Here is a 13,061-nt window from a genome sequence, read left to right as displayed (position 1 = left end):
TGAGAAATATTAGATGTACAATCTAAAAAAAAAAAGTTTGAAAACCACTGCTCTCATCCAGCTTTCTTACTTTAGAGATAAAGAAACTGAGGCCCAGAGAAGAATGTGATTTGTCTCAGGTGAACATAGTATGTTAGGGACAGAGCAGGACCCAGCTGAGGTCTCCCGACTTTCCCCTTGCTCCAGCATTTCCCTATTTTTACCATAAAAAATCACTCAGGGTTCAGGGCTTACTAAAATGCAGGTGCTTAGGCTAGTTCTCTGGGGTTCCCTTTTAGGAAACCCAGGCTGGGGCCCAGGAATCTGTATTTAGTGCTTCTCATATCTTACTGGAGATGTCCAGCATCTCCTGGGGATCTTGTTAAAATGCCAAGAATCTGCATTTCTACCCAGCATCAAGGTGGTTTTGATGCTGCTGGTTCGAGGATCACACTTTGAGTAGCAAGTCTCTGGGTAAATCCATATGGCCAGGCAAGTTAGGCAATTGCTTCATCCCAGGGCCTGGAGGGTATGATTTAACCCTGGCTGTAGGTTAGACTCATGTGAGGCACTGAAAAAAAGATCCAGGGCCAGAGCCCTCCCCCAGTGAAGTAATTGGTTTGGGGTCCTCTGGCTGTAAGATGTTTTAAAAACTCCCCAGGAAGTCTAATGATCATCAGTCAGTGTAGAGGCCACTGCCATAGTCCATCCAGGTGCCTAAGACCATAACCACAGTGGGTAGGGATCTCCAAGACCCAGCTCAGTACTCACAGACGCTCCCATTAATTCAGGCTAGTGGCTCATCTGTTTTGTCAAGCAGAAGCCCTGCCTGGCTTACCCAGTGAGCTGATAAAGATGACTGAATCTACACCAATTGGGGAGTGCCCCAAATCCTAGAGTGGAGTTCCCTGACATAGGTAAAACTCCCCCTGCCCCAATCCGGCCTCATTCAATTGACTTCAGCTGCCAGGCTTTCACTTGTTTCCACAATACTAAACCGTTATCGTAATGAGCTGCCAGGTAGCTGCCTGTCTGGGCAAAGCTGATGCCAGAACTGCCAGGGGCATAGGTCAAGAGGCCTCTGCTTGAGAGAGGAGGCCCCAGGTACTCAGTTACCTCCAGGGACAGGACAGGCTGCTTATGATAGTCTTGCGCCTTAGAGGATAGAGATCAAGAGATTCTAGAGGGATGAGGTGGAACAAGTGCAGGCCAAAGAGGCACGTTTCAGGATTAATAGCAGAACATGGAAGCATGGAGCTCGTCAGCATCGGCAGATCTTAGGCCTTGTCAGGAAGGCATCCCCGGCCCCCCCCCCCCCCGCCCCTCCACACTGGTGTCCACTTAGGAGAAACTCAGTTCCTTGGCTTGAGCGCCTGTACTCCAGTGACAGAGACAGGGCTCTTCTAGGATGCAGTTTGGCATCAAAGTCAAGAGTGCAGGCTCTGGGTTCCTCTCTCAGCTGGCCATGTCTTGGCTGTATCCTTGGACACAGTGCATCACTTCTTTGAGCTTCAGTTCCCTTGGCTGTAAAATGGGGATAATATTAGTACCTCATAGAATTGTTGTTTTCACTGTTTGCAATGATGTATGCAAACCTGGCACATGCTGAGTGCCCTGTAACTGTCAGCAAAGCTCTTCCACTAACCAAGCTCCTTTTTGTTTTCAAGGTCACGCTGCTTTCCTTTGCTGTGGAGTCAGAGTGCACATTTCTTGACTATATCAAAGGAGGGTGAGGAGAGATACTGCCTGGTTTCTTTGGCCTCAGGGAGAGGGAAGGGGCCCCACACATTGACATGAGCAGCTCTGGTCCCACCTGGCCTTTTTGAGGCCCTGGCGGGAAGCCTGTGATCCTGGGCTCTGAGCAGACCCCCATGTCTGGGCTCAAACTTGCCTAGAGCCCTGCATTTTCCTGGAATCTAAAGGGCTGCAGAGGGCGCTCCTGAGCCACAGAGGCCAGCCTGGGTCATGTGAGGCTCCTGTGCAGAGATGGGACTTCAGGTGGTAGGGACTCCGTGACAGAGAGAGCTCCCAAGGACTTAGGGAGACGGAAAGAGCCGTGGACTAAGAGTCATGGGGCCCAGGCTCTAGGCCTCTCTTTGTTGTGAATTTGCTGGATTGCTTTGGACAAGTCACTTTCCCTCCCTGGACATCAGTTTCTCCTCCTCGGCACACAAAGTGGTTGGAAATAGTGAGTTCTAAGGTTCCTTCCTGCTCTGAGCTTCTGATACCTGTGGAGTCAGTAATTAGCCTGCCCAGTATCATCAGAGACTTATACAAGGGGCAGGAGGATTTGGGGGATGAGCCAGGGGATGGTCAAAAACAAGTTTAAGGAGCAGGAAGAACCAGAAGGGTCAACATCCAGGATGAGGTGGGCAGAGCAGCCTGGTGGCTCCAGCCAATAGCTCAAGAAAAAAGAGCCTGATTCTGAGGTGAGGTGCTGCCCAGCATGCTCCCTGCCAGGACAGATGCCAGGGCAGGGTGTGGGTAGCCTAGAACTCACAGGTGCAGGCAGGTGAGTGATTACACCTGTCTGGGAAGGAGACAGGCAGGGCAGCTGCCAAAGGATCATCCCAGCCAAGCGGGCACTTGGCTACCTGGTTCTCCAGGGCAGAGGGAAAAGTCAGGCCCTGGGAAGCCACACTCACTCTCCCATGACATGCTCCCTGCTGCCTTGAGCCTACAGTTTCCAGGTTTCAAGCTCTCTTTCTACCCGCCAATCTCATACCCTTCCTGCAGTCATGCAGGGGCCTCCCTGCGCTTCCTCCCAGCCTATCCAGTCTCTGCCCTTGCTCCCTTCCCCCATCAAAACTGCTCCATTCCCTATCCTATTCAGCAATGATAATTTTCAAACAATTTTCATCCTGTTTATCCTTCTCATTTGCATAGTGCCCCCAGTTTAAGAACCCAGCAGGCTGGGTAAAGATGTTTATGTCTATTTTGCATAACATGCCCGAGGCTGCACGCCTAACCAGTGGCAGGGTTTCTTCTGTCACCGAATGCTGTATTTTTTCCATAGTGATGAATAATCCTGGCTCTGCCCACCTTGAAGCTACTAGGTGGGGTGTAATGGAGACTAAGGAGTTGAAGGGCTGGGTGCTGTGACGTCTCTTCGTCTCATCGTCTCATCCAGAAGGAGCTCACGGAGGCCAGGCTGCTGCAAGCCCTGGCCCTCCCCCGCCCCTCTCCTCACATTCTGGAGAACCTGAGTGAGAAAGCTGGCTTCAGGAAGCAAGAGGCTGGTGTGCATGTCCAGGCAGGCATATATCTAGAGATCTCCTCCCTGGCCTCCCTTCCTCGCCCACCTGGCCCAGGAGGAAGGGTATGGGCACCTCTGCTCCCACATCAGAATCAGAGATGAAGCTGGTTGCTCAGCAGCCTGCGTTTGGCCCTTAGGCAGGAAAGGCAAGCCTGAAGGGAGTAACTTTCCCACAAAAATACCTGTTTTCCAGCCCCTTCCTTCCCTGAGCCATTTCAGATCCCAGAGCAGGGGAAGACTACTTAAGGAGTCAAGCCTGCCTCCCTCCTCACCCTTTATTTGGAAGAGCCAGGCCAGTGATGTCCCTCAGCTGTAGTCCTGCCAGCCAGAACCACCCTCCCAAGGGTGGCCCCAGGAGCAGGGCTCTTACCCTCCAGATGTCTTCCTTCCTCTAACAAAGACACAATCTCTGTATTCTGCACATAGAGTTGACAACAAACAGCAGATGAATAGGATAGGTCAACTGCTGTAACAAATAATTCCTCCGACCTCAAGACTTCATACAAATAAAGTCTTATTTTTCATTTGTGGGGTGGCAGGCATGGATGGGGAGGTCCTCCACACAGTTATGCAAGGACCCAGGCTCTTGCCATCCTATGGTTCCTCCCTCAGAGATTTCAGTCTACTGGATGCTCTGCCCACAGGCAGCAGATGAGGGGGAAAGAGGGTGGGGAGGACTACCTGGCAGCAGATGCTGGCTTAGGTCTCCTGCTAACCATGTCCCTCACTCTTCCTGGGGATTGAAGGGTCCATGAGCAGCAGCTCAGCTGTGATCAAGTGGAGAGAGGGCTGTGGTTTCTGAGAGGGACCATCTGCTAAATGCAGGTCAGGTGAGCCCTGCCTCATCTTACATCATCCCTAGCCAAAACTCAGAGCCACCAGAACAGTTTCCCCAAGTGTGATCCCAGAACCCCTCCTTAGAACCCCTGCATGAGGGCAAGGGATGTTTATTGAAGAAACAGATTCTGGGGCCCCATCACAGACCGACTAAATTGGCATCCCCAGGAGTGGGGCCGTGGGATCTTTTTAAAGAAGCTCCCCTGTTGACTCTCACTGCATGTGAGAACCACAGCTAGACTTTATCAGGGGTTCGTGCCTTGTCAGCTTTGTTCTATCAGCATCTTTCACAGAATCTAGAACAACCAAACCCTCAGAAAGTTTTAACCCTGAATCTGAACCTTCAAAGCCTAACTTTTTATTGTGGAAAAATTCCAAATGCACATGTAAGTGAAGAGAAAAATATAATGAGCCCCAAGTACCCTCCAGTCAGATTCAACAAATACCAACTCATGGCCGATCTTGTTCCACACACTCTCTCTTTCCTCTGATTATTTTGAGGCAAATCCCAGATATCATATCTCATCCCTCAATTACTTCAGGATGTATCTCTTAAATATAAGGACTCTCTCTTTGTAAAATGTAACCAAAGTACGATAATCACACCTAAAAATTGAATAGTTCCTTAATACCAACTATAGTCAGTTCAAATTTCCCCCATTGTCTTATAATGTTTCTTAACTGGCTTATTTGAATCAGAAATCAAGGCAAGACCCATATATTGCAATTGATTGATTTGTCTCATAATTATCTTGTCATCTAGTGGTTCCCCCGAGCACCTGAAAGTTTTGCTAAGATTCCTGCACCCCACCAAGGTATTCTGATGCAGTAGGTCTCCAGGGGGCCTGAGACTCCTCACAAACCCCCAAGTGATCCTGATGGTGCTGATCCACGGGCGTCCCTACAGAATTTCCCCCAGACTGGCTTCTAGTGGCTGCATCCCCCATGGTGTCATTTAACATATTCCTCTGTCCTCTGTGTTGCCTGTAAGCTGGTAGATAGTTCTGGAAGCTCCGTTGGATTCAGGTTCAATTTTTTTGGCAAGACAACTAAATGGGGGGTGTTTTGTTCTTCCCTCAGGAGATGCACAATGCCTATTTGTCTTTCTTTTTTTGCCAAATAAGATTTAACGCTGAATCTGACTCCAAATTTGAGCCAGGAGTACAGTGAGACCCTACTTCCCTGGCCTCAGGTGGGCCAAAGGGCAGGGTTTGGAAAGGGAAAAAGTAGCCACAGCCATGTGCTCAACAGAAATAATCATCTTCAGAGGGCTTTCACACTGCCTAACTCTTTCGATGCTAACAGCACTCCTTTGGGGGAGGGTGTGGCTGGTGTTACTACTCCAGTTTTCCAGAACTAGAAGGAGATGAGTAACTTCACCAAGGCTACACACCTGGCAAGCAGTGGGGCTGGGGTGGGAGCCAGGTTTCTCACTCCCTGTCCAGTGTGGTTCACCCTCCCCACAGCCCTCCCTCTGTCCAGGTAACTCGCCTGCTGTTCTCCCTCTTCTAGGACCCAAATCAACTTCACAGTGGCCATTGATTTCACGGCCTCCAATGGTGAGTGAGGGGATGGGCAGAGGAGCTGAATGAGGGCCGGGGGCCTGGAAAGGGGAGGGCTTTTCAGGGCTGTGGTGGTTGACTCTAGCTAGGAGGCAGGTCTCCCATACTCTCTGGACTCATGCTCACCGAAGAGAGGGAACTTAAGCCTGGAGAACCAAAGATACAATCAAGGTGGCGAAAGTATCCCCAGATTGGATCATGGTCACTAACATATCTGGGCTTTGGGCCCATATACCCTGAGCCAGCCTTGTCCTCAAGGATACCCAGTCTCCCTGGGGGAATGGGACAGCTGTTCTGGCCCTATGGAGAGCCCTGGAGTAGAGGTGTTTCCTCACAGCATCAAATTGCACATCCCCTGTGCAGTCCAACCCACAGACTGGAAGGGAGAACCAGAGTCAGGACAGAGCTCTGTGGTCCTCAGTGAGGGCAGGAATGCAGCTCAGCAGCTCCAGTCGTCCCCCTTGCTCAGGCTGTCCCCACTTCCTCCCGTCTTCTGACCTTCTCCAGTGTTGGGCTGTGACCAAGTGGCCAGGAGCAATCAATGCCAAACTTTACACTATTGGACACATCACAGCCTTCCTTGGGTTCTGGACCCTAGTTATTCATGCTTAATGCTCATTTTTATGCCAGTCAGAAAATGCCCAGGTCTTACCCTCTGCAGGTGTGTCCTCTCAGGGCTGCAGGCCCTACTGTCACAGAGTGGTGGGATGTCAGAGCTGGGAGGGGCCTTAGTAATGATAACAATAAGGAGAGCTATGATAATAGCATCTGTTTAATCCTCACAACAATCCTATGAGTTAGGGACTATTATTACCTCAGTTCAACAGATGAGTGGTTTCTTAACCAACATCTATCCAAGATCACACAGCTAGGGGGAGGTAAAGAGAGGATTAATACGTTGGCAGTCTGTGCTGTACTGCTTCTCATTAATAAACAGGTAACTAAAACATGGACAATAGTAGTGAAAAATCAAGCCAGGAAGTGGGGTAGGGAGTACCGGGGGAGGCTGTAACTTTCAATAGGCCGCTCAGGGAAGGCCATGTTGAGAATGGTACCCTGGAGTACAGACCTGAAGAGGTGAGAGAGCAAGCCATGTGCACATCTGTGGAAAAGTATCCCAGAGCAGAGGGAATTGCTATTGCCAAGGCCCTGAGGTGGGAGTGGCAAGAGACTGGGACTGAGTGAGTGACAGAGAGGATGGTAGGAGATGAGGAGAAAGGTAACTGGAGGCCAGATCAGGTGGGGCCTTGTGGGCCCTTATAAGGACTTTGGATTTTGTTCTGGGTGCAATGGGAGCATTGGGGCATTTTGAGCAAGAGAAGAGGTGTGATTCGCTGCCTGAGGTTTGCAGGGTCTCTGAGGCTAGTGTGCCGAGTATGGAGGGACAGCAGGCACAAGGGTGGAAGCAGGGAGATCAGTTAGGAGGTTGCTATAATCCTACAGGCCAGACGGTGGCGGTATCTTGAAGGAGGGGATAAGCAGGTGGGATTCTGGATACCTTTCGAAGGTCTAGCAGGCACAGTTTGCTAAAGGATTGAATGTGCAGTAAGAGAGAAAGAAAGGAGTCGAGGGTAAATAAATAAACTATATTCTGAGCCCTTTGGCTTGGAGTGTCCAGGCTGGCCACCGTCCCCTCATCCTGTGTCACAGGGAACCCCTCGCAGTCCACGTCCCTGCACTACATGAGCCCCTACCAGCTGAACGCCTATGCACTGGCGCTGACTGCCGTCGGGGAGATCATTCAGCACTATGACAGTGACAAGATGTTCCCTGCCCTCGGCTTTGGGGCCAAACTGCCCCCTGATGGCAGGGTGTCCCACGAGTTCCCGCTGGTAAGAGGTCCTTGGAGAGAGGGCTGAGGGCTGACCAGGCTGGGGTGTGGTGACAAGCCTGGGGTGGGGGACGTTCCCCATCGTCCCTGCCTGGGGACTTAAGGTGCAGCCTTTGTAAGGGTAGGCTGCCTGCTGTGGGGAGGAGGGCTTATATCAGAGGTTCCAGGAACCTACTCCCCACCTTGGTCACAAGCACTTCCCCTCCGTGTCTGAAGTCACCCACAGTGAGCTCTGGCTTCCTTTTCCTAACAAGACCCAGGTGGAGGTGGGGTGGAGGTGAGACTGAACTATCCCCCGAGGCCCCAGAAATGAGGAGAAAGGGGTGTGGGTTGGGTATGGACAATAGCAGGTGATTCCAGGAAGTCCCTGAGTTGGTGCTGAGATGAGGGCTTTGTGGAGATGGCTTCTAAGTCCACCTCCTCTCCCTCCCTCCCATGAGCTGGGGACATTGAGTACATTGCTGGCTCACTCACAGCCAGCGTCCCTCAGTGCCTGTGGAGTGCCAGCCACTGTGCTGGGCACAGGACACAGGAGGATGGATCAGCCCCTGGCCCTTCCAGAGCAGCTCAGACCATGCAGTCATTTTGGGATGGGTTTGCCAGAGGTTCCCTAAGGGAAGCAGTCAGGGCTCTGGGTTGGGGGACGAAGGAGCTGTCTGAGCAGGGACCGGGAGTAGGGCAAGGAGCAGGTCTGGACTCTGCTTACCCTGAGCATGCGCTGCCCTTCAGGATGGGCCCTGGAGGATCCCTTCCCTGACCCCCCACCCCCTGCCCCTACCAGAGAAGAGTCTAGGAGACCCCAGGCCTGCTGGGCTCCCCCGTCCTGACTCTGCCCCCACAGACCACCCAGCTGCAATCCTTCCTTCCTGGGCTTAGCCTCCCACCCTCTGTGCCCCCAGAACGGCAACCAGGAGAACCCCTCGTGCTGCGGCATTGATGGCATCCTGGAGGCCTACCACCACAGCCTGCGCACTGTGCAGCTCTACGGCCCCACCAACTTCGCCCCCGTGGTCACCCATGTGGCCAGGTGAGTGCGGAGGTCACTGGACACTCATCCCAAGAGTTCAGAAGGTGCTTCCTCCCACCCCTGTCCTCTCAGGAAGGCAGGAGGGAGCGTCTTTCCCCACTTTTCAGGGAGATCTGACACTAAAGAAACCCCCTCCTGCCAAAGAGCTGTCCCTGCCAAAGAGCTGTCCCCACCAAAGTGTTAAGTGTCCTTGTATGGGGGGTGGGGATCTGTCTGGCAGGGTGCCCACAGCCCTGCCAGACAGATCTCTGCCCCTGCCCCTGCCCCGCCCCAGGAATGCGGCCACAGTGCAGGACGGCTCCCAGTACTCGGTGCTGCTCATCATCACGGATGGGGTCATCTCGGACATGGCGCAGACCAAGGAGGCTATCGTCAACGTGAGCAGGGGTTGGGGTGGAGAGATGGGGAGCCCAAAGGTGTGCTTCCCTCCTTCCTTTAGGGAAACCCTTAGGGCATGGCTTCTGTTCTCCCTGCCCTCTTTGGGACCACTCTTGGCTTCTTGCTGTAGAGTCTAGAGGGCCAGCAGTAGGGTTTGGTATGTGGAGGGGTTGCCCGCTGATGAAGAATTTGGCTGGTGAGCTCTGGACCCACCTCTTCATCACACTGGGTGGTCCACTCCCTCCAGACGCCCATCGCTCCCTCATTAACCATCTCTAGGACTGCTGCCCCAGCCAGATCCCACCCAACCCGGCCTGGCCTCGTAGAGAAAGTCCAGAGTGGGGGAGGCCTGGAACATGGCTCCCCTTACTGGGTGGTCTCCCTGTACAGGGGCCCCAGCCACAGCTGGTCCGCCCTCCAGGCCCACATAAAAGATGTCCCACACGATAGGGGCCCAGAGGCAGAAGAAGGAATGGGAGTGTTTTGCAGAAGCAGACCTATGACCCGTTTCCCCCTCTGCCTCCCTCCCTTTCGATTCCCTCTTCCTCTCTGGTGCCCCCACCTCCGTTTCCTTTGGTCTGTATTCCTGGCTCCTTCTCTCCTCCCCTTCTCTCTTCCTCCTTTTTCTGTGTTTCTGTGTGTCTCTATCCTTTTCTCCTCCATTTCTTCCCTGTCCTCCTGCCTTTCTTCTTTTGACCCACGTCTTCCTGTCCCATAACCTCCTTCTTGGCTGGGTCCACCCCACACCGCTCATGCTGTCTCCCAGGCTGCCAAACTCCCCATGTCCATCATCATCATCGGCGTGGGCCAGGCGGAGTTCGACGGTGAGTCCCCATCCCCCTACGTGTTTCCCCAGAGGCTTCAGGCCCTTGAAAATGATCCCTCCCAAAGAGTGAGAGCTCACGCCCAGGTGTGTGCGACTGTCTGGGTGAGCAGGCAGGGTTGAGGGTGCGTTTGTTTGCACAGAGAGGGGTGTGTCAGGGTGTGCACCCCATGCCCACACCCTAAGGCTGTGGGGAGGAGGCCCCGAGCCACGCCTTCCTCTTCCCTCCTCCAACCTGGGAGCCTGCAGAGTGTAGGGGAGCTGGAGCACTGGGCTGGAAGTCAGAGACTTGCTTGGTTGGGTTCTTCCCGTCTCCTGGCCTCAGTTTTTTCATCTCTAACGTGGGCTTCTGGGCCGACAGTCTCTGTCCTGCCAGGCCCAGGTGCCCACCATTAGTTCACCCACCCCTGTGCCTCTACCTCCCTCCCCTCACAGCCATGGTGGAGCTGGATGGTGATGACGTGCGGATCTCCTCCCGGGGAAAGCTGGCCGAGCGGGACATTGTCCAGGTGAAGCCCAGACCCTGCCTGCCCCACAGAAAATGCCAGAGCTGACCTCCCTGGAAAGGGGCCCTGGAGGGAGGCACTAGGTACTGGCCTAGAAGGAAACAGGAGTCAGTCTTCGGGCTGGACCCCTCTCTACCATGTCTGAGACTCACCCTTAGCATTGTGCTGTCCTGACAGGAATGCTCTGCAAGCCCTCCCTGAGCCCTCAGGCCTCCAGGGTCTCCTGCAGAACACAGACACCTAATTACTCGCACCTACTGTTGTTTTCTGCTGGGCTGCCTTCCTAAGTGAGATGGCCAACCCCATGAAGGTGGAGGAAGTGTCTTTACTGTTGCTGCAGCCCCTTCCAAGAATGGGCGTTTCTCGGTTGATTGAATCAGTGTCTTAGCATCTCCATGTTGGATGGCGAATGTAAGGAGCAGACAGGTCTTTGTCCTCTGGGAATCCCTGTCCAATCAAGCCCCAGAACGCACTTCAGTAAGCACATCCCTCTGTGAATCTCTTGCAGACTGAGTTCCTAGTGCTTAGGAGATTCGGAATAAAAAAGAACTGACATTCCCCATACCCCCTGGATTAAAAAAAAATTAGGGTAGGGAGGGTCATTCCAGGTGCAGAGACTAAAGATAGGGGGCTAGAAACCAGAGCAAGGACCGCCTGGAAAGTGGGACCTGTGTATACAAAGACCTGGAAGCAGGAGTGAGCCTGAGGCACAGGGGGCTGGGAGAAGTGGACCCCCCACCGCCCCTGGAAGGACCACCCCTGGGAGGATGCCAGAGGGGCCTGACTGTAGGAGTTGGCCCAGAGAGGAAAGAGAAGCAGGGCCAAAGAGCCAGAGAGAGGGCTCTGCTGGAGAGGTCAGAGGAGACCTGGAGGTCCCATTTTCCAGGAGACATGGGATTCATTCAGTTTTTCCTCAGTGCCTGCTAAGTGCATGTGGTTGGTGCCAGGATTTCAGAGATTAAGGAATCTTGTTCAATGGTGTGTCCTGGCGTGGACTAGGTGTTCAATAAGTTACTTGTTGAATGAATGAAAGAACAATGACTATGATACAGTAGCCCCTCAGGGAATTCACCATGAGGGGGAGGGCTTGAGTGAAGTGAGCAGAGGCTGGGGAGGAGTGGGACAGGATCCCAGGCCTGGAGATTTGGGGGGCTGGTGTCCAGAGGGAGACCTCACCTGACCCTGCCTTCTCCGCTGGACAGTTCGTGCCCTTCAGGGACTACGTGGACCGCACAGGCAACCACGTGCTGAGCATGGCGCGCCTTGCCCGGGACGTGCTGGCCGAGATCCCGGACCAGCTGGTGTCTTACATGAAGGCGCAGGGCATCCGCCCTCGCTCCCCACCCTTGGCCCCAGCGCACTCGGCCCCCGAGTCCCCGGCCCGCACGCCCCCTGCTTCCCCTCTGCATACGCACATCTGAAGCCTGGTCTGCTCAGATGGCTGGGGTTTAGTCCAGTAGAAAGGAAGGCAGGGTGCCCAGACCCCCTACAGTCCACCCAGCCCAGCCTTTGGAACACCTGTGCCTGGGAAGCTGGCCAGGGGCGGGGCTTCTGAAGACTTCTCCCTGTATGGCCCAAACACCCAGTCTGGAGGTACAGGTGGTAGAGGTGGGGATCTGGGCCCCTTCTCTTCTCTTCTTTCCCTGACACCTGGTTCTGGACCAGCCAGGAAGATATTAATCAGGACGATGGGGGTCCCCCTCAGCCCACCTGGGTAATCCCATCTGGTATATCACCCAGAAGCCTGGGCTGGGCCTCCCACCTCCAGGCCTCTTCTCCCTGCCTTCCTCCTGTGGTGTCTACTCTTAAACCTGGCCCCTGACCCCCACCCCAGTATCTATCCTGTTCCTATTTCCAATGAACCCCATGAGGCTGCTGAGTTTACAGGTACCCGAACATGTGAACCCTCACTGGAACCCTTGCATGCAGTGGGAGTCCTGCAGACCCATGAAGGGGAGGCTGTAATGGTGGATGTAGGTCACACAGTGGACAAGGGATGGAGGTTTTTCAGGCACGGGGTTCTTTCTGGTGCCTCTCAAGCCCAGTATGACACTGGTTCTAGACACAAAGATCCACAGGCCTCTCCCTGATCTGGGCTCACAGGCAGTCGGCTCCTGGCTTCAGGCATCCCCTTTTCTCCCAGAGGCATCCCAGGGTCCCTGGTGCCCACTCCTCTGCCGCCCACCTAGAGGCCTGGGCAAAAAGCAGCCCAGCCCCAGCACTCCCACACTGCCTCTCTACCCCATGGGGACAGAGGATGCGAGTCCTGCCTCTAGCCCCTGCCTGCTGTGGGAACCCAAGCGAGGCCCGTCTACCTTTACGGTCTCAGTTTCCACATCTGTAAGGCAAGAGGATTGATCAGACGAGCCTGGGTTAATCTTCAACTCTGATGCCCTGACAGTCCATTTTCCCACACCCGGCTTCCCCCACCCCCCTCCTTGCCAGTGCAACCCCTTAAGGCCGTCTTGGCTCTAGGGTCACGCTGTTCCATCACATCACACTAAACCCACCCTGGTCCTTCAGCCTTGGGCTCTGGCGTCTGCACCCAAGCCCCTGCCTCTGCTGTGGGAAAGGCAAGAAAGATGATCTCACCCCTGGGTCCACCCAGCTGCCCGGCCTTTTCCCACATGCGGAGCAGGTCATGCATGCCAGTCTCTCCTGCCGCATGGGGCTCCTCAGCCCACTGAACCTCCCGTGCCTGGGTGGAGACCAGGCCCCACCCTGTCTGCTGCCAGACACTGCTTCCCTTCCCGTCATGCATGATGGTGGTGTTTCTACACTGTCTGGTCCTGTGCCCGTCTCTGAGACAGTCTCTGTGTGGCATTTGCCTTAAACTGAAGTAAATTTTGTTCTTTTACTAAA

The 13,061-nt window shown here is 54.0% G+C and overlaps 1 protein-coding gene across 7 annotated transcripts in view; it reads left to right on the top strand.

Moving 5' to 3' along the window:
- Positions 1–13,061, top strand: part of CPNE5 (copine 5) — an 88,063-nt gene extending 75,002 nt beyond the window's left edge. For all 7 annotated transcript variants that reach the window (XM_045512180.2, XM_045512179.2, XM_010948996.3 and 4 more), the window contains 8 exons: positions 1,647–1,708; positions 5,585–5,631; positions 7,285–7,466; positions 8,365–8,492; positions 8,767–8,869; positions 9,637–9,694; positions 10,129–10,202; positions 11,402–13,061. In XM_045512180.2, the coding sequence (XP_045368136.1) occupies positions 1,647–1,708; positions 5,585–5,631; positions 7,285–7,466; positions 8,365–8,492; positions 8,767–8,869; positions 9,637–9,694; positions 10,129–10,202; positions 11,402–11,620 (873 nt within the window). In that variant the 3' untranslated portion in view covers positions 11,621–13,061. The remainder of the gene's footprint in view (positions 1–1,646; positions 1,709–5,584; positions 5,632–7,284; positions 7,467–8,364; positions 8,493–8,766; positions 8,870–9,636; positions 9,695–10,128; positions 10,203–11,401) is intronic.

Source organism: Camelus bactrianus, chromosome 20 (genome assembly GCF_048773025.1).
Source record: "Camelus bactrianus isolate YW-2024 breed Bactrian camel chromosome 20, ASM4877302v1, whole genome shotgun sequence".
In the NCBI taxonomy this organism is placed as follows: domain Eukaryota; kingdom Metazoa; phylum Chordata; class Mammalia; order Artiodactyla; family Camelidae; genus Camelus; species Camelus bactrianus.
The sequence above is the reverse complement of the archived record's forward strand: the minus strand, read 5'-3'. Positions and strand labels throughout refer to the sequence as shown.